Here is a 20367-nt window from a genome sequence, read left to right as displayed (position 1 = left end):
CATGTTAACACTCAAATTTGATTTCTCTTCTCCAAACCCTCCTTCACTCCCAGATGAAGCACATTATTTTCATTAACTCCTGAGTTCATTTTTCTGGGTCCCTTAGGGTTTGTTTCCAAAGATCATTTTATAGTTTAGTTTTCTATCTTCCCCCTAGTAAATACGTTTAACGTTATCTGGTGGGAATTAACTGGATTTTATACTGCTCTTATATATTTTTCAAACCTTAAAGAGAAATTGTGACTTTTTACCTGATATACTTCAAAGGCATTTAAACAACATTTGAATGCAGACTATGGCATACTTTTTTCCTTCATCTTCTTAGTCATACTAGAGTTGACCATAGATTAATTTGTTAACACTTCTTTTGGTGTTTTCAAAAACTGGTTAAAACAGCCTTTAACTTTTGACCAAGAAAAATTACTTGTGTCAATTTGATTTTTCTGAAGGACTTGATCTTATTTTCTCAATAAAAAGACCATGATACTTTTGATTCTCCTTTATCTCTATTTGTAAGAATGGTATCACAGTTTGCCACAATCTCTATTTGTTTAAATGAAGAGATTGTGTAGTAAGGCTATGACTTCTTATTACTGAAACTGGTTCCCAAGGTGAGAATATGAATTAATGACAAAAATAATCATATGAATCATACAATTGAGAAATTGACTAACTTTTTTCTCTTTGATGAACCATCCTCCACCTGACTTTATGTGGCCTCAGTGAACGACTGTTTCTGTAGATGTGGTAGATTATGTAGATTCATGGCAAATTCTGGTAGATTCACGGCAGCAATGTTGATTTCCTCCCCTTGTCTGGCACTTCTTACCTCTGTTGTCTTCCATTTAAGCAGTTCTGGGCACTCTGTCTCCACTAACACGTGATTAGCTGACAATTTAATCAGGCAAGGGCATGTCAGTGGTAGCCCTGCTCTTTCTGCTCTCTAGAGTGACATCAGAAATAGGTCTGTGTTTGCCATGTGTCGAATTTTCCAACTTGCTGTCTTGTTCCCTAGTGGCTGAGAAATGGTCAGTGGTGCAGTGTTGTGAGTGGAGTGAGTGTTGAAGGCATCTTCTACCAGATTTCCCATCCCTTGTTACACTCTTTCCCCTAGGAATTTCAAAATTATGTTTCACATCTTAGCCCTTTTATATGTGGGGCAACCTTAAAATAATGAAGAACAGGTGGAAAGCAGTAATTTCTCAAAAAATTTAGCTAGGACGGGAATGGTCTATAAGTGCCAACGCTCTTGGCAACATGGAAGTCCTTCTAGCAAGTATAGACAGAAATACATCTGCATCTTAAAGTGTATCTTGACTATATATTCTGTAGTTGTAACTAGCAATCTTTTAGCTTTTAAGCATTTATGTGAACTAATTCCACCTTTAATCAAAGCTGTATGGTGTGTCTCTTCGGTAACAGGATGACAGTAATTCATGGAGGCTCGAACATTCCTCATCCCTTTTCAATAAGCTTGTTTGAAGGACAGTTGTTCTTCACCGATTGGACAAAGATGGCTGTATTGAAGGCAAGCAAGTTCAAGGATACTAACCCCAGATTGTACTACCGCTCTTCCCTGAGGCCATTTGGAGTGACTGTTTACCATGCCCTCAGGCAGCCCGATGGTAGGCGCCCCCCAACAGTGGAAAAACCCTGCTTGGTACAGACCTTGGTAGAAAGGTTTTCTCAAAGTTCTCATGAGATATGGGTGGTGTTCTCAAAATGTTTGATGGATTATCTAGAGAGTTAAACTAGCTGAAATTAGCTTTGCAGGTCATGGGTATTTTAGAGAAGTTGATGTATTTCAGTCTACGAAGTTGATGTATTTCAGTCTACAAAGAACATAAAGATGTGTTTAACAGATATTTATTGGCATATGCAGTGTACCAGATCCTGTCTACAGATTGGAGAAAGAGCAGCAAATACACCAAACTAAAATTACCCATCCTTTGTCTACTGGGAGAAATCTCCCAATTCAACTTTCTAATATTATAGGCAAGGAAGCCAGACCAGAAGAAGAAAATAACATGCCTAAGTGGTCATTTTATTTAGGTAGTTCCAGAGCTTTTTTTTCTTCTTCTTCTTCCTTGTATGACACCTGTTTAGCATTGGGTTTGGTGTCTCTCAGGATAGTCGCTAATCAAAGAAATGAAATATTTTGATTCAGACACTGTTAAGTCTTATGTTATTTTATAATAAGTTTTGTTTCAAGGTTTTAAACTGACATGACTAGACTGTGTCCATAGCTCTTTTCTGCATTTGCTTATGCATCAAAGAAAAGAAACACAAACTAGGCTACTTTGGAAGAAAGCTTAATATCAGTGAACAGTAATTCAGAGAAAGAAAGATTTCACTTTAAATCTCTAATGCTAAGTGATGGGTCTGGCTTTCTGGAGAAAGACTATGAAGTAATTAGGCTGATTAAAAACACCCAAACAAACCAGCCTCTAGAACGGATGGTTTTGGATGACTACCCTTCCTACATAAAAAAACACTTCATTGGAAAATGTATACTATATGTATATATATGAAAGTATATACTATATTAGAAAATATCTATTTGGAATGATCAATTCATGGGCTACTAAACTCACATCTGCCCTTGACCAAAAGTATAACCCAGTTTCATCATCTAAATTCTATTGTTTGCCTCAGAATGATACCTGCCTGTGTGTCTCAAAATGAATCTACTTGAGAAGGTAAAGAGACTATTTTAAAGAGTAAGTTAAAGGATAAGGAAACAATTTCAAAAACAGAGATTTTTAACTTTGACAGTCTTGCATACAGTGAACTTTCTGAAGTCATTGCCTTGAGAATTGTTTTTGGATGTATAAACTGGTTTGTGTTTCAGACATGTAGGGTTTTGGAATTAGATCTGGATTTAAATATTAGTTTAGTTGTTTAACAACCAAATAATCTTGAGCAAGTTGTCAAACCTTTTGGAACTTTGGTTTCCTTTTCTGTAAAATTGGGATAGTAATGTTTACCTCTTAGAATCTTTGGTGGTAAATTGTCTTACAAAGTTAAGTATCCAGGAAGGTTATTTGGGGGAAGTCATTTTTTTAATCACTGATGCTAGCAGACAGAGTGATATAGTTACTGGGAGGATAAGAACCTTCAAGGCTATTCAATTGCATAAATTATTATTATTATTATTTTGACTACTATCAGTTTAAGAGCAGATTCAAGAGCAGCAATGGGATTGAGAGCAGTTAAATGGATGTATACAGTAATAACCAGTAGTGATGTCTCCAAGGAGTTTCAAACCCATTTCACCCATAGGTCGCAAAATGGCTTCGCATGTCTTGGATAAATAAACATTTCTAATTGAGATTTAACAATGTGCATTTTTCCTTACAGCAATGAATCCATGTGCACATGAAAATGGGGGCTGTCAGCACATCTGTCTCCTCAGCCACAGAACATTCAATGGTGGTTTGGGTTACCGTTGCAAGTGTAGGCTTGGTTCCATTCTGGATTGGGATGACTATCATTGTGTTGGTAAGATCACTTTTGGACTACCTTTCTGCCAGTCAGCACAGGGCTGTGCATGCACTGCTTTGGGCCTGGGCCAGCTCCCTGTAGCACTTCTTCACAGCAAATAAGCTTTTGGTAGCCCATGGGCATCTTCCTTTGTAGGCACTCTTCCTTTTGTGCAAAGAACATGTTTGAAGATGTAAATTTGCATCATTTGGGACACATTCAGGGTTTCCTTGGGTGACCCTCATTCCTGAAATCACTTTCTCTTTCTTTAAACTATGCTCTTGAAATTCATAGGATTTAATTTTGAGCCTTTTACTCTACCACATGTATACCTTTAGATGTTAGTCTTAACCCTAGTGGGAAGCCCTTGCCATCACCTTTATTGACTTCTCTTAGCTCACCACTTTGCCAGTCAGGTAATCACATCTTGATCCCACCTGGCTTTACTGCTATATTCCAAACTAAACTCCTAAGTGTTGGGGTAGCTCATTTCTTCATCTGGTGTTTACTCCTCAGTTCAGATTTTCTCTCTATATCTGCTTCTATGCTCTGGTTTTCATTTCATTAAATGCGTAGCCTTCCTCTTTGATCACCTACACTCACATTAAAATAACATCTGATGATGAAATGCACTCCTACAATATTTGTTTCTCTCATTTATTGTCCCTTTGACAACTCTTTTTTTTTTTTAATGCTTTTGACACATTCTTACTCCCTGCTGTACTTCTGGATTAGTATGTATATTCTCTTATTTTAACTTGATCAAATTTGTTCACTTTCTCGGTCATCCTAGATTCAGATAAAAATCACCCTCATTGCAAAAACCATGTTCTCATTTTTTATTTCCTGGCCCATTGTCTCTGCCTTCTTCTTTGATTTTACACATCACTTCTTCTTTCTTATTTCCTTCATTCTTCTCCTCCCTTTCTGCTTTCCTTCCTTTGTTTCTTTCTAATTAATTTACCTAGTTGCGGTTAATCTTTTTTGCTGGTCTTCGCATCTCCTAAACTGCAGTAGGATTCTTCATATAGATCTCTACACAAAAGTTAATGTAACTTGAGAATTTTGATGGAATCATTATTCAGTTAATACCAATTTGGAAATTCAGCATATGGACACCATGTGTTATATAAGTAAATCCTAAGGATAAATTTCTCAGGGAGAAGTAAGATTGTAATACTTACTGCCTTTATAGTATTTTCCCTCTTTCCATTATTTCCAACTATGTTTTTCACATATTTGTTGTATTTATTTCAGAATTCTCAGATGTGATTTATGGGTGTAAAAGTAATTTCTCTGGAACTGGGAGAAGGCAAGAATCATGCTATGGCTGACTGTGTGTGTCCTTTCTACAGCTGCTGAGCGGTTTCTGCTCTTTTCATCTAATCTGGCTGTTCGTGGCATCCCGCTCACCCTCTCTCACCAGACGGATGTCATCCTTCCAGTGACAGGATCTTCTTCCGTCTTCCTTGGGATTGATTTTGATGCCCGAGAGAAGGCTATCTTTTTTTCAGATACAATGAAAAACATTATTTATAGACAAAAGCTCGATGGCACAGGTGAGAATGGTTTGAAAGTTTTTTTTCTTTCTTGTTTTGTCTGTTTTCAATAATAATACTAATCATTTGCCCTATAAAACTTTTGAATATAAAACTATTCACTTCTTAAGCAGGATCATTTTACTAAGCTTGCTCAGTATTTTTAAATAGGGAAATCTATAAATTAGGGTCTAAGTGAACACTTCATTTTCAAAATAAGTTACAAATGAGACTGCATTTTAAAACATTTATAGATGTAATTGGACAGCTACAAATATTACCATATTGATACTTCATAAAAGGAGGGTTAAATGTATGAAAGATGTTAATGGGTTAATTGACTAGAGGCTGTTCCCTTTATTCAAGCAGCCAGATTGAACCAATGGAATGATCTCTGTATAGGGTTGCTACACTATGTAAATGGAATAAGAATATTTTTAAAAGATGTGAATTATATGTAAATATAGATTTACTGTAAGTTTCTAGTTGATTGGAATTCTGTTAAAATCTTCATAATCCTCACAGAAAGATAAATTATACTCAGTCACTCCTTATCAGTTGGGTACTATCATGATCCAGTACTTTGATTTTACCATCCACTAATAGGTCGAAAACTGAAGTCTGAAAAAAAAAAAGAGTAGCCAGAATAACATAGCAACTAAGAGGGCCAGCTCAGGCGCTCATTGCTTAGTTTTGAATCCTGACTTCTCACATTTCTTAGTTGTATAATCTCGGGAATGTTACTGTGAAATAGGAATAATAATAAAGACACTACATAACTCATAATGTTTTTGATAGGATTTTAGGGTAATTCATTTAAAACACCTAGAATAATGCCTGGAAAATAGTAAATATTTTCAGTAAATGTTAGCTAGGTGGTTGGATGGCATTACTGACTCAATGGACATGAGTTTGAGCAAACTCCGGGAAATAGTGAAGGCCAGGGGGGCCTGCTGTGCTGCAATTCATGGAGTCACAAAGAGTTGGATATGACTTAGCAACTGAAGAACAACAAAAGCTTTTATTGTAACTGTTATCAATGAAAAACTCTATTACTCTGCTCCACCCTGCCCCAACTCAGACTTGCTCACTAGAGGTAATTCCTTACCATTCTTTTGTCCCTGTGTTTCTAAATACTTACACTTACTAATACTTATACTGTTACTAATGCTTACTAATACAATAATTAGTAAGTATTAGTAATTAGTAAGTTACTAATACTTACTAATGCTTAGACCATTACTGAGTCCAAGCTCATACAACTCACTGCATGACAGGCTAGTAAACCTAGAGATGAGGTGTTCCAGCCAGGAATAGCAACTTTATTTGGAAAGCCAGCAGACCAAGAAGATGGTGGACTAGTATCCCAAAAAACCATCTTACCCAAGTTAGAATTCAGGCTTCTTTTACATTAAAAGCAGAGAGGATTTGACTGGTGAATCCTGTGTACTTGGAGCTATCCATGTAATCTGTTTACCATGTTCCTATAAACTACCAACAAAGCAAAAGCTGTTCTCTGTTCTGCAACTTTTTATCTCTATAGAAAGGAAGTAGAAAGTATTAGACACTCAGTCATGTCTGACTCTTTGAGACCCCATGGACTATAGCCCACCAGATTCCTCTGTCCAAGGAATTCTACAGGCAAGAATACTGGAGTGGGTTGCCATTCCCTTCTCCAGGTATCTTCCTGACCCAGGGATCAAACCCACGTCTCCTGCATCACAGACAGATTCTTTACCACTAGGGCCCCCTGGGAAGCCTTTTATCTGTGTGTGTGTGTGTGTGTTCAGTCACTCAGTCGTGTCCAGCTCTTTGGGACCCCATGAACTGTAGCCTTCCAGGCTCCTCTGTCCAAGGAATTCTCCAGGCAAGAATAGAGGAGTGGGTTGCCATTTCCTACTCCAGGGTTTTATCTCTGTATGAAGGGAAAATTTATACCTTTAAATGTCACAGCCTTGAGAATGGGCTATCCTGTGTATTTTATCCCATAGGCAGCATTCCTTTACAAAAGGTGCCAAGCCTGCATGACTAAGCACAGGCAACAGAGCCAAGGTTAGAGCTAAAAGAATAGGTGCAAAATGGAATCAGGGTTGTTCTTCTCTGTTGTAGTACCTTTTCTTGATTTGTTATTTTAGACATTTATTCTCCTTGTTACAGATAAGGAATCTACTCTCTTTTCCCCTCCCTTTCTCCTTAAAAAACTAGAACGTAATTTTTTGTTCACTGCTAAATCAAGTAGTATTTCATGATGACATTTCTTGAACAAATGTTGATTTCCGCCCCCCTGGAGTTTAACAATTGCTCCATCTTCATTTGCTTAGTTTCTTCTATAGCTATTATATTTTCCCCAAACAGAGCTATCAAATGCTTGTCTGTGTATTTACATATTTATCAAATGCAAAATCTGTGATTTTCTCCCCCCTTTGCTGTATAGTTGAATCTGGCACACAGCTCTTCTGACCTCCATCTGCTGCTTCTCTCTGCTGGTTTTCCTATTTCTGGCAAGCCATTTATTTTTCTTTCGAGACTTATTTCCATACTTTGCCAAAACACATTGTATCATAGCTTTGAATGGGTAGGGTGGTATATAATTTGAGTCTGATCTGCTTTTATTTTGCCCTGCAACTTGATCATTTGACAAGGTGTAGGGTGAAAGTAGTTTTACCTCAGAAATTTGACGACATTGCTGCACTATAGTAGCCCACGTTGGAAGTCCTGTGCCATCTGCAGTAGCATTTCAGTGTATATGACCTTTCTGGGGGGAGAGTCTTTTTATTTCTCTTTGGAAACTTTTAGCATCTTTTTGTGATCCTTTTCATCTTGAGATTTATCTGCTATTCTGGGAGTTTTCTTGCCCCTGCTTTTTCTATTCAAGCATGTTAGGTTAATCATCTGTTTTCTTCTTATCTTTCCTTTCCTAGTTTTCATCTCTATCATTTTGTTCTACTTTCTGTGAGGTTTTTTTTTTTTTTGTATTTTAGTTTTAGTCTATCTGATATTTAATTTTCAATGTTGAAGAGCTCCCTCTTGCTCTCTGATTATCTCTTTTTAAAAATAAAGCCTGGGACTTCCCTGGCTCCCAAAGCAGGGGGCTCAGATGTGATCCCTGGTCAAGGAACCAGACCCCACATTCCCCAACTAAGACCCAGTGCAAATTAATTGATTAATTAGTTGAAAAAATAAATTTAATCTTTCCTTAGTCAATGAAGATATTAATTCCATTAAATGATTAATTTTTCTCTTTCCATTTCCTTTGGGTTGCTTTTTCTCTTGGGGTTGTTTTCAGATGTCCTTTTTATGAAGGAAACTTAAATTTCTTTGAGCCTTGTTTGAGCAAAGCTACAAAGTGCTGACCAGAAAGCTGTAGGTATGAATGGGCCTCATCAGTTGGTGATCAAGCAGCCTTTTTGTTGAGAAGTTTCCAAATGTCAGTATCAGCAAATCCTTTCTGGAGATAGTCAGTTTCTACTTAGTATATGCTCCCATGCTCCCTGTTGGGGTGAGGAGTAAGAGGGGGAAGCTAGTACCTGTGTTCTGGGAGTAGTGCAGATGAGAGGGGGCGGAGGCCCCTTCAGTCCCGTGTTCACAGGCATACTCCTCCTGTGTTCAGTTCTGTGCAGATCCCAGTCCTCTCTCATGCCACATGTCCTCAGCCTGCAGCCTCTCTGAGTTGAGTTCCCCCCAAGGAAAAAAATTCTCAGGTCTGTTAGAGGAGGCAGAGAAGAGGCGTGTCATAGATGCTCAGGGTCTTGGTTCAGCTGTTCCCCATACCACCTTTTTGATTTATCTGTTGGCTATGGTGAGTCTTCATCGTTGCATGTGGGCTTTCTCTTGTTGACGTGACGAGGGCTACTCTTCTTTGTGATGTGCAGACTTCTCGTTGTGGTAGCTTCTCTTGTGCCAGGTCACAGGCTGTAGGTTTGCAGGCTTCAGGAGTTGCAGCTCATGGGCTCTAGAGTGTTCTCAGTAGTTGTGGCAGACAGGCTTAGTTGCTCCGTGGCTTGTGGGATCCTCCCTGACCAGGGATCAAACCAGTGTCCCTTGCATTACAGGGCAGGTTCTTAACCACTGGACACCAGGGAAGCCTCTATACCAGGTTAGTTACTCACCCCTGCCTTTTTCAGAATCTGGTGTCTCTGCGTGCAGATAAGCTGAGGCATCTGCATATGTGGGTGTTGGTGCTCACCTCTGCTGGTATATCTCACCTTTTCTTTAGTTAGTTACCCCTTCTCCAGCTCGTTTCTCTTCATCTGTTCTTCTACTGGAAGGAAGAGGAGATAAACGTGTGGTTAATCTGTTATTTTGAACCAGAAGAGCTTTTTTCTGAGGACTAGAATTACATCTGCAGAGCTACTACACACAGGCTGTCTCCCATTGGTGCCTCCACAGGTCAGATTCCTTTAGCTTTGGCAACTGCAGTTCTCATCATGGTTTTCTTTCTTCTTTTTTTAAAAAATAAATTTCAAGTCCACATGCTGAGAAAATTGCCTTTTAAAATAGTAGTTAAACTCTGCACTTTGGTTAGGGAGGTATGACGTTTGCTCTGTTTTTCCGAGTGAGAAGGTGAAATTCAATGAGTTTATGTGCAAAAACTGTTCCAAGTCACATTGAAGTCAATATGCGCTAACCCTCAGGGAACTTGCCCCATCAGTAATCCTTTCTCTTCTCCAACTTTTTTTGTTCTTTTTTTTCTTTCTTTCTTTTTTTTTTTTTTAAATATTATTTTATTAGTTGGAGGCCAATCACTTTACAACATTTCAGTGGGTTTTGTCATACATTGACATGAATCAGCCATATAGTTACACGTATTCCCCATCCCGATCCCCCCTCCCACCTCCCCCCCCACCCGACTCCTCAGGGTCCTCCCAGTGCACCAGGCCCGAGCACCTGACTCATGTATCCCACCTGGGCTGGTGGTCCGTTTCACCATAGATAATATACATGCTGTTCTTTCAAAACATCCCACCCTCACGTTCTCCCCCAGAGTTCAAAAGTCTGTTCTGTACTTCTGTGTCTCTTTTTCTGTTTTGCATATAGGGTTATCGCCACCATCTATCTAAATTCCGTATATATGTGTTAGTATACTGTAATGTTCTTTATCTTTCTGGCTTACTTCACTCTGTATAATGGGCTCCAGTTTCATCCATCTCATTAGAACTGATTCAAATGAATTCTTTTTAACGGCTGAGTAATATTCCATGGTGTATATGTACCACAGCTTCCTTATCCATTCATCTGCTGATGGGCATCTGGGTTGCTTCCATGTCCTGGCTATTATAAACAGTGCTGCAATGAACATTGGGGTGCACGTGTCTCTTTCAGATCTGGATTCCTCAGTGTGTATGCCTAGAAGTGGTATTGCTGGGTCATATGGCAGTTCTGTTTCCAGTTTTTTAAGAAATCTCCACACTGTTTTCCATAGTGGCTGTACTAGTTTGCATTCCCACCAACAGTGTAAGAGGGTTCCCTTTCTCCACACCCTCTCCAGCATTTATTGCTTGTAGACTTTTGGATAGCAGCCATCCTGACTGGCGTGTAATGGTACCTCATTGTGGTTTTGATTTGCATTTCTCTGATGATGAGTGATGTTGAGCATCTTTTCATGTGTTTGTTAGCCATCTGTATGTCTTCTTTGGAGAAATGTCTGTTTAGTTCTTTGGCCCATTTTTTGATTGGGTCGTTTATTTTTCTGGAATTGAGCTTCAGGAGTTGCTTGTATATTTTTGAGATTAATCCTTTGTCTGTTTCCTCATTTGTTATTATTTTCTCCCAATCTGAGGGCTGTCTTTTCACCTTACTTACAGTTTCCTTTGTTGTGCAAAAGCTTTTAATTTTCATTAGGTCCCATTTGTTTATTTTTGCTTTTATTTCCAATATTCTGGGAGGTGGGTCATAGAAGATCTTGCTGTGATTTATGTCGGAGAGTGTTTTGCCTATGTTCTCCTCTAGGAGTTTTATAGTTTCTGGTCTTACATTTAGATCTTTAATCCATTTTGAGTTTATTTTTGTGTATGGTGTTAGAAAGTGTTCTAGTTTCATTCTTTTACAAGTGGTTGACCAGTTTTCCCAGCACCACTTGTTAAAGAGATTGTCTTTTTTCCATTGTATATCCTTGCCTCCTTTGTCAAAGATGAGGTGTCCATATGTTCGTGGATTTATCTCTGGGCTTTCTATTCTATTCCATTGATCTATATTTCTGTCTTTGTGCCAGTACCATACTGTCTTGATGACTGTGGCTTTGTAGTAGAGTCTGAAGTCAGGCAGGTTGATTCCTCCAGTTCCATTCTTCTTTCTCAAGATTACTTTGGCTATTCGAGGTTTTTTGTATTTCCATACAAATTGTGAAATTATTTGTTCTAGTTCTGTGAAAAATACCGTTGGTAACTTGATAGGGATTGCATTGAATCTATAGATTGCTTTGGGTAGAATAGCCATTTTGATAATATTGATTCTTCCAATCCATGAGCACGGTATGTTTCTCCATCTGTTTGTGTCCTCTTTGATTTCTTTCATCAGTGTTTTATAGTTTTCTATGTATAGGTCTTTTGTTTCTTTAGGTAGATATACTCCTAAGTATTTTATTCTTTTTGTTGCAATGGTGAATGGTATTGTTTCCTTAATTCCTCTTTCTGTTTTTTCATTGTTAGTGTATAGGAATGCAAGGGATTTCTGTGTGTTAATTTTATATCCTGCAACTTTACTATATTCATTGATTAGCTCTAATAATTTTCTGGAAGAGTCTTTAGGGTTTTCTATGTAGAGGATCATGTCATCTGCAAACAGCGAGAGTTTCACTTCTTCTTTTCCTATATGGATTCCTTTTATGTCTTTTTCTGCTCTGATTGCTGTGGCCAAAACTTCCAACACTATGTTGAATAGTAGTGGTGAGAGTGGGCATCCTTGTCTTGTTCCTGATTTCAGAGGAAATGCTTTCAATTTTTCACCATTGAGGGTGATGCTTGCTGTGGGTTTGTCATATATAGCTTTTATTATGTTGAGGTATGTTCCTTCTATTCCTGCTTTCTGGAGAGTTTTAATCATAAATGAGTGTTGAATTTTGTCAAAGGCTTTCTCTGCATCTATTGAGATAATCATATGGTTTTTATCTTTCAATTTGTTAATGTGGTGTATTACGTTGATTGATTTGCGGATATTAAAGAATCCTTGCATTCCTGGGATAAAGCCCACTTGGTCATGGTGTATGATTTTTTTAATATGTTGTTGGATTCTGTTTGCTAGAATTTTGTTAAGGATTTTTGCATCTATGTTCATCAGTGATATTGGCCTGTAGTTTTCTTTTTTTGTGGCATCTTTGTCTGGTTTTGGAATTAGGGTGATGGTGGCCTCATAGAATGAGTTTGGAAGTTTACCTTCTTCTGCAATTTTCTGGAAGAGTTTGAGTAAGATAGGTGTTAGCTCTTCTCTAAATTTTTGGTAGAATTCAGCTGTGAAGCCATCTGGTCCTGGGCTTTTGTTTGCTGGAAGATTTCTGATTACAGTTTCGATTTCCTTGCTTGTGATGACTCTGTTAAGATCTTCTATTTCTTCCTGGTTCAGTTTTGGAAAGTTATACTTTTCTAAGAATTTGTCCATTTCATCCAAGTTGTCCATTTTATTGGCATAGAGCTGCTGGTAGTAGTCTCTTATGATCCTTTGGATTTCAGTGATGTCTGTTGTGATCTCACCCTTTTCATTTCTTATTTTGCTAATTTGGTTCTTCTCTCTTTGTTTCTTAATGAGTCTTGCTAATGGTTTGTCAATTTTGTTTATTTTTTCAAAAAACCAGCTTTTAGCTTTGTTGATTTTTGCTATGGTCTCTTTAGTTTCTTTCGCATTTATTTCTGCCCTAATTTTTAAGATTTCTTTCCTTCTGCTAACCCTGGGGTTCTTCATTTCTTCCTTCTCTAATTGCTTTAGGTGTAGAGTTAGGTTATTTATTTGGCTTTTTTCTTGTTTCTTGATGTGTGCCTGTAATGCTATGAACCTTCCCCTTAGCACTGCTTTTACAGTGTCCCATAGGTTTTGGGTTGTTGTGTTTTCATTTTCATTTATTTCTATACATACTTTGATTTCTTTTTTGATTTCTTCTATGATTTGTTGGTTATTCAGAAGCGTGTTATTTAGCCTCCATATGTTGGAATTTTTAACAATTTTTTTCCTGTAATTGAGATCTAATCTTACTGCACTGTGGTCAGAAAAGATGACTGGAATGATGTCAATTTTTTTGAATTTTCCAAGACCAGATTTATGGCCCAGGATGTGATCTATTCTGGAGAAGGTTCCATGTGCACTTGAGAAAAAGGTGAAGTTGATTGTTTTGGGGTGAAATGTCCTATAGATATCAATTAGGTCTAGCTGGTCCATTGTATCATTTAAGGTTTGTGTTTCCTTGTTGATTTTCTGTTTAGTTGATCTATCCATGGTTGTGAGTGGGGTATTAAAGTCTCCCACTATTATTGTGTTACTATTAATTTCCTCTTTCATACTCGTTAGTGTTTGCCGTACATATTGCGGTGCTCCTATGTTGGGTGCATATATATTTATAATTGTTATATCTTCTTCTTGGATTGATCCTTTGATCATTATGTAGTGTCCTTCTTTGTCTCTTTTCACATCCTTTATTTGGAAGTCTATTTTATCTGATATGAGTATTGCGACTCCTGCTTTCTTTTGGTCTCCGTTTGCGTGAAATATTTTTTTCCAGCCCTTCACTTTCAGTCTGTATGTGTCCCTTGTTTTGAGGTGGGTCTCTTGTAGACAGCATATATAGGGGTCTTGTTTTTGTATCCATTCAGCCAATCTTTGTCTTTTGGTTGGGGCATTCAACCCATTTACATTTAAGGTAATTATTGATAGGTGTGGTCCCATTGTCATTTACTTTGTTGTTTTGGGTTCACGTTTATACAACCTTTCTGCATTTCCTGTCTAGAGAAGATCCTTTAGCATTTGTTGAAGAGCTGGTTTGGTGGTGCTGAATTCTCTCAGCTTTTGCTTGTCTGTAAAGCTTTTGAATTCTCCTTCATATCTGAATGAGATCCTTGCTGGGTACAGTAATCTAGGTTGTAGGTTATTCTCTTTCATTACTTTCAGTATGTCCTGCCATTCCCTTCTGGCCTGGAGGGTTTCTATTGATAGATCAGCTGTTATCCTTATAGGAATCCCTTTGTGTGTTATTTGTTGTTTCTCCCTTGCTGCTTTTAGTATTTGTTCTTTGTGTTTGATCTTTGTTAATTTGATTAATATGTGTCTTGGGGTGTTTCGCCTTGGGTTTATCCTGTTTGGGACTCTCTGGGTTTCTTGGACTTGGGTGGCTATTTCCTTCCCCATTTTAGGGAAGTTCTCAGCTATTATCTCCTCGAGTATTTTCTCATGGCCTTTCTTTTTGTCTTCTTCTTCTGGGACTCCTATGATTCGAATGTTGGGGCGTTTCACATTGTCCCAGAGGTCCCTGAGGTTGTCCTCATTTCTTTTGATCCTTTTTTCTTTTTTCCTCTCTGCTTCATTTATTTCCACCATTTTATCTTCTACCTCACTTATCCTATCTTCTGTCTCCGTTATTCTACTCTTGGTTCCCTCCAGAGTGTTTTTGATCTCATTCATTGCATTATTCATTTTTAATTGACTCTTTTTTATTTCTTCTAGATCTTTATTAAACATTTCTTGCATCTTTTCAATCTTTGTCTCCAGGCTATTTATCTGTACCTCCATTTTGCTTTCAAGATTTTGGATCATTTTTATTATCATTATTCTAAATTCTTTTTCAGGTAGATTCCCTATCTCCTCCTCTTTTGTTTGACTTGGTGGGCTTTTTTCATGTTCCTTTACCTGTTGGGTATTTCTCTGCCTTTTCATCTTGTTTAGATTGCTGTGTCTGGAGTGGGCTTTCTGTATTCTGCAGGTCTGTGGTTCCTTTTTATTGTGGAGGTTTTACCCAGTGGGTGGGGTTAGACGATTGGCTTGTCAAGGTTTCCTGATTAGCGAAGCTTGCGTCAGTGTTCTGGTGTGCGGATCTTGATTTCTTCTCTTTGGAGAGCAATGGAGTGCCCAGTAATGAGTTTTGAGATGGGTCTATGTGTTAGGTGTGACCTTGGGCTGTCTGTATGTTGACGTTCAGGGCAATGTTCCTGCGTTGCTGGAGAATTTGCGTGGTATGTCGTGCTCTAAAACTTATTGGCTCTTGGGTGGTGGTTGGTTTTGGTGCAGGTATGGAGGCTTTTGTACGGTCACTTATTACTTAAAGATCCATGTAGTCAGGAGTTTTCTGGTGTTCTTAGGTTTTGGGCTTAAGTCTCCTGCTTCTGGATTTCAGTTTTATTCTTCCTGTAGTCTCAGGACTTCTCCAACTATACAGCACTGATAATAAAACTTCTATGTTAATGGTGGAAAGTTTCTCCCCCGTTAGGGATACCCAGAGAGGTTCACCGAGTTACATGGAGAAGAGGATAGGGAGGAGGGAGATAGAGATGGGCAGGAGGAGAAAGAGGGGGACTCAAGAGGAGAGAGACAGATCTACGAAGTTGTCTGATCCCAGAGTGTTCTCCGTAGCCCAGACACCCACAAAGATTCACAGAATTGGATTGGGAAGAGAAGGGGAAAGGAGGAAATAGAGGTGTTCTGAGGTAGAAAACACAGTCAAGATTGGGAGAGAATAATCAACACACTCGTGAATAAAAATGGGAGCTGAATATTGGATTCTTAAATGTTCACAATTTATATCATATACTGAAAAACAAAAAATAAAAATCTAGAGTAGAGGTTAGACTCTTAAAAATACTATATTAAAAACAAAAACCAAAACACACAAAAGAAATTTTAGAAATATATATGAAGTTTGGTATAAAAATAGGGCTTCTCTTCTTTTTTTTTTTTTTTTTTTTTCCCTTTCTTCTGTAAGGTTATAGTGGATTGAAAATGAAAATTAAGGCGTAGTAAAAGGAGTGCTAGAGGGCTTTAAAAAGAAATAAGAGAAAAAGAAAAAGAAAATAGAAGAGAAGAAGAAAAAAGAACAGAAAAAAAAGAAGAAAAAGAAGAAAAAGAAAAAAAAGAAAAAAAGAGAAAAAAAATTGTTTTGCCTAATTAAAAAAAATCGTAAAAATCTATGAAAGTTAAGGAGTAATGGGGGAGTAATAAGGAATTTTTAAAGGAAAATAAAAGAGAACCAAGAAAAAAGAAAAAAAATTTTTTTTTTTTCCTTACTTAAAAAAAAAAAAAAAAAGAAAAAAAAAAGAAAAAATATATCTAGGAATTTCTCTGGAGCTGTTGCGGTCAGTGTGGGTTCGGCTCAGCTTCAGATAGCTCCTCGTTCCAGCTTACACTTCTCGATATCTACAGGCCCTTCCGGTGTAGTCAGTCGGTGGTTTCTTCAGGGATTTTAATCTGTTGCACCGGTCCCTTCTGAAGCGGTTCCCTTTGTTTATTTGGGTTCTGTTGCCGGTCTCTTCCGCGCTTAATTTCCGCCCTGACACAGGGGGCGGAGGTGGATTCTTATTCAGGTAGCTAGTTCCGTCGCGCTGCGGGGAGGGGCTGTGCGGGGAGGGGCCGTGCGGGGAGGGGCCGTGCGGGGAGGGGCTGTGCGGGGAGGGGCTGTGCGGGGAGGGGCTGTGCCGGGAGGGGCCGGCGCTCCAGAGGTCTGCGCTGCTCAGGCTCCAGGCTCTTCTGTCTGAAGCGCGCGCCACGGTGCGCGCGGCTCCAGCCCTCGGGCGATTCACAAAAGCGCGGCACACAAAGCTGGGCCCGCGCTCCGGCCCCACGCCGCCCTAGCGGCCCAGGCAGCCACGCGCTTGACGGGCGCTCTCTCCCTGGGTGCGGCGCGTCTTCTGCCCTGCGCGGTCCCAGTCTCAGTCCCCGCCGGCGCCAGTCGGGCGTGCGCGCCCTCTGCCCTCCGCGTCCCCAGCCCCAGTTCCCGTCCGCGCCGGTCGGGCGCCCGCGCCCTCCGTCTCGCCGCGACCCTCCCGGCGGACTTCGGCCCCCCAGAATCTCGGTCCCTTTGTTCTGCAAACGGCCGGCAGTGTGTTCGGGCCAGTTAATTTTCTCTCTCTCTTGCTGTCCCACAGTTCAAGCTGGCAACTCACAAAAGCTCCCTCTGATTGTCCTCAGGGCGCTCAGGCCCGGATCCAGCCCCAAGTAATGCCGCCCGCTCCTCTCCGTTCCGCCCCCCACTTGCTGGTGGCGGATGCGGGCGTCTGGGGTACTTTTCTGCTGGGAGTTGCTTTTAGGCTTGTAATCTGTGGGTTTTATTTATTCTATCCCTCCCAGTCAGATTCAAACTCTTGAGATTCCAACACTTCCCCCAGGCCCGCCAGTGCGAGGGTTTCCCGGTGTCTGGGAACGTCCTCTATTAAGTCCCTTCCCGGGACGGATCTCCGTCCTTAGCTCTTTTGTTTCGCTTTTTATCTTTTATATTTTGTCCTACCTCCTTTCGAAGACAATGGGCTGCTTTTCTGGGTGCCTGATGACCTCAGCTAGCGATCAGAAGTTGTTTTGTGAAGTTTGCTCTGCGTTCAGTTATTTTTTTGATGAATTTCTAGGAGAGAAAGTGGTCTCTCCGTCCTACTCCTCCGCCATCTTGGCTCCTCCTCCTCTCTTCTCCAACTTTTTTTGTTCTATTGACTTATCCTCATCAGATATGCTGAAGTCTCTCTCATCCTAAAAATCCTTCAACCTACCCCCTACTTCATGTTCCTCTTTAATTGTAGTCTTCTGTCCTCAAGTTTGTGGACAAGCACCTTGAAAGTTTGGTGTACATTTTTTTAAGCCCTACTTCCATATCTGCATTTCTCACCTCTTTGTACTATGTCGCTTTCTTGAAACCAATCTTATCCCTGTCACCTCCAGTCACTTTGTTTTAAACTTGCAGTTCTTATCTTTGGCACCTTAGTCATTTTCTTAAACTTTTGTTCCCCTTGACAACACACTCCTGAATTTCCTTCTGTTTCTTGACCATTATTTCTAGTGTTCCTTAAATGTTTTTTCTTTCAGTTCAGTTCAGTTCAGTCGCTCAGTCATGTCCGACTCTTTGCGACCCCATGAACCACAGAACACCAGGCCTCCCTGTCCATCACCAGCTCCCAGAGTCCACCCAAACCCATATCCATTGAGTCGGTGATGCCATCCAACCATCTCATCCTCTGTCGTCCCCTTCTCCTCCTGCCCTTAATCTTTCCCAACATCAGGGTTGTTTCAAATGAGTCAGCTGTTCGCATCAGGTGGCCAAAGTACTGGAGCTTCACCTTCAACATCAGTCCTTCCAATGAACACCCAGGACTGATCTCTTTTAGGACTGATCTCCTTTAGGCTGGACTGGTTGGATCTCCTTGCATTAAGTTAACTGTAGTTACTGAAGTAAGCGTCAACATCACACAATTCAAAAGCATCAATTCTTTGGCTCCCAGCTTTGTTTATAGTCCAACTCTCACATCCACACATGACCACTGGAAAAACCATAGCCTTGACTAGACGGACCTTTGTTGACAAAGTGATGTCTCTGCTTTTTAATATGCTGTCTAGGTTGGTCATAACTTTCCTTCCAAGGAGTAAGTGTCTTTTAATTTCATGGCTGCAGTCACCATCTGTAGTGATTTTGGAGCCCAGAAAAATAAAGTCAGCCACTGTTTCCCTATCTATTTCCCATGAAGTGATGGGACCGGATGCCATGATCTTAGTTTTCTGAATGTTGAGCTTTAAGTCAACTTTTTCACTCTCCTCTTTCACTTTCATCAAGCGGCTCTTTAGTTCCTCTTCATTTTCTGCCATAAGGGTGGTGTCTTCTGCATATCTGAGGTTATTGATATTTCTCCTGGCAATCTTGATTCCAGCTGTGCTTCCTCCAGCCCAGTGTTTCTCATGATGTTCTCTGCATATAAGTTAAATAAACAGGGTGACAATATACAGCCTTGACACACTCCTTTCCCGATTTGGAACCAGTCTGTTGTTCCATGTCCAGTTCTAACTGTTGCTTCCTGACCTGCATACAGGTTTCTCAAGAGGCAGGTCAGGTGGTCTGGTATTCCCATCTCTTTCAGAATTTTCCACAGTTTATTGTGATCCACACCATCAAAGGCTTTGGCATAGTCAATGAAGCAGAAATAGATGTTTTTCTGGAATTCTCTTGCTTTTTCGATGATCCAGCAGATGTTGGCAATTTGATCTCTGGTTCCTCTGCCTTTTCTAAAACCAGCTTGAACATCTGGAAGTTCACAGTTCACATATTACTGAAGCCTGGCTTGGAGAATTTTAAGCATTACTAGCCTGTGAGATGAGTGCAATTGTGCCGTAGTTTGAGCATTCTTTGGCATTCCCTTTCTTAGGGATTGGAGTGAAAACTGACCTTTTCTGGTTCTGTGGCCACTGCTGAGTTTTCCAAATTTGCTGGCATATTGAGTGCAGCACTTTCACAACATCATCTTTCATGATTTGAAATAGCTCAGCTGGAATTCCATCACCTCCACTAGTTTTGTTTTTTCTTTATCTGTCCTATATGCAATTGTGATCTCTAGTGTTCAACATGGGTCCTCTCTTCTAATTGTGCATTTTCTTCCACATAATTCTGCACCTTCTGTGTCTTTTGTTACCATCTAATGTAGTAAGTATAAATTAGTGTTGGGAAACTTATGATAGGCTATTTCCTGAATGCTTTTCCTCCTAACCTGGAGAATGAAGGGAAAGGTCAGGGAAGGCTTCTTGGAGAAAGTGCTAAAAGTCTTAAACCAAGCTCACCTTCTGGTGTTCATATCCAATCCACCAATTGCCTGTTGGATACTTCAACTGGATATTCCACAAACAACCTGAAAACCGATGTGTCTAAATATTCACCATTCTTCTTCTTCTCCAGACTTCCTGCCCCAAGGGAAAGGTGTCACTTCTTACCTGACACCCCACCCTCCCCAAAAATGGTGGTCACCCAAACTTCTCCCTTTCTTTTAGCCTCTATCATTAACTTGTTAACCTCTAGCCATGCTTCCGAACATATGGAATCCTCAGTGTCTCTCTTTCCCACTTCCACATCTATTCTACAGCCCTTCATTCACTACTTCCTTTGGGAAACCTCTCCATAGGACTTCCCTGGTGGTCCAGTGGTTAAGACTTTGCTCCCACTTCATGGGGCATTGGTTCAATCCGTGGTTAGGGAATTAAGATCCTGCACGCTGTGTGGTGGGACCAAGATGAGTAAAGAAATAAAAACAAAACACGTCTCTACACCTATTGCCATTGTTCAGCTGCTAAGTCGTGTCTGACTCTTTGCAACCCCATGGATTGCAGCACACCAGGCTTCCCTTTCTTTCATCATCTCCTGGAGTTTGCTCATATTCATGTCAGTGATGCTGGCTAACCATCTCATCCTCCTGTA

At 39.9% G+C, this 20367-nt stretch overlaps 1 protein-coding gene across 2 annotated transcripts in view; it reads left to right on the top strand.

The window, feature by feature from the left end:
• Positions 1-20367, top strand: part of LRP2 (LDL receptor related protein 2) — a 187097-nt gene that overhangs the window by 64739 nt on the left and 101991 nt on the right. For both annotated transcript variants that reach the window (XM_065931701.1, XM_065931700.1), the window contains exons 14-16: positions 1423-1625; positions 3361-3501; positions 4839-5042. In XM_065931701.1, the coding sequence (XP_065787773.1) occupies positions 1423-1625; positions 3361-3501; positions 4839-5042 (548 nt within the window). The remainder of the gene's footprint in view (positions 1-1422; positions 1626-3360; positions 3502-4838; positions 5043-20367) is intronic.

The sequence above is a fragment of the Muntiacus reevesi genome, chromosome 3 (genome assembly GCF_963930625.1).
Source record: "Muntiacus reevesi chromosome 3, mMunRee1.1, whole genome shotgun sequence".
Taxonomy (NCBI): Eukaryota; Metazoa; Chordata; class Mammalia; order Artiodactyla; family Cervidae; genus Muntiacus; species Muntiacus reevesi.
Note: the sequence above shows the minus strand (reverse complement) of the source record. Positions and strands in the feature narration are given on the sequence as shown.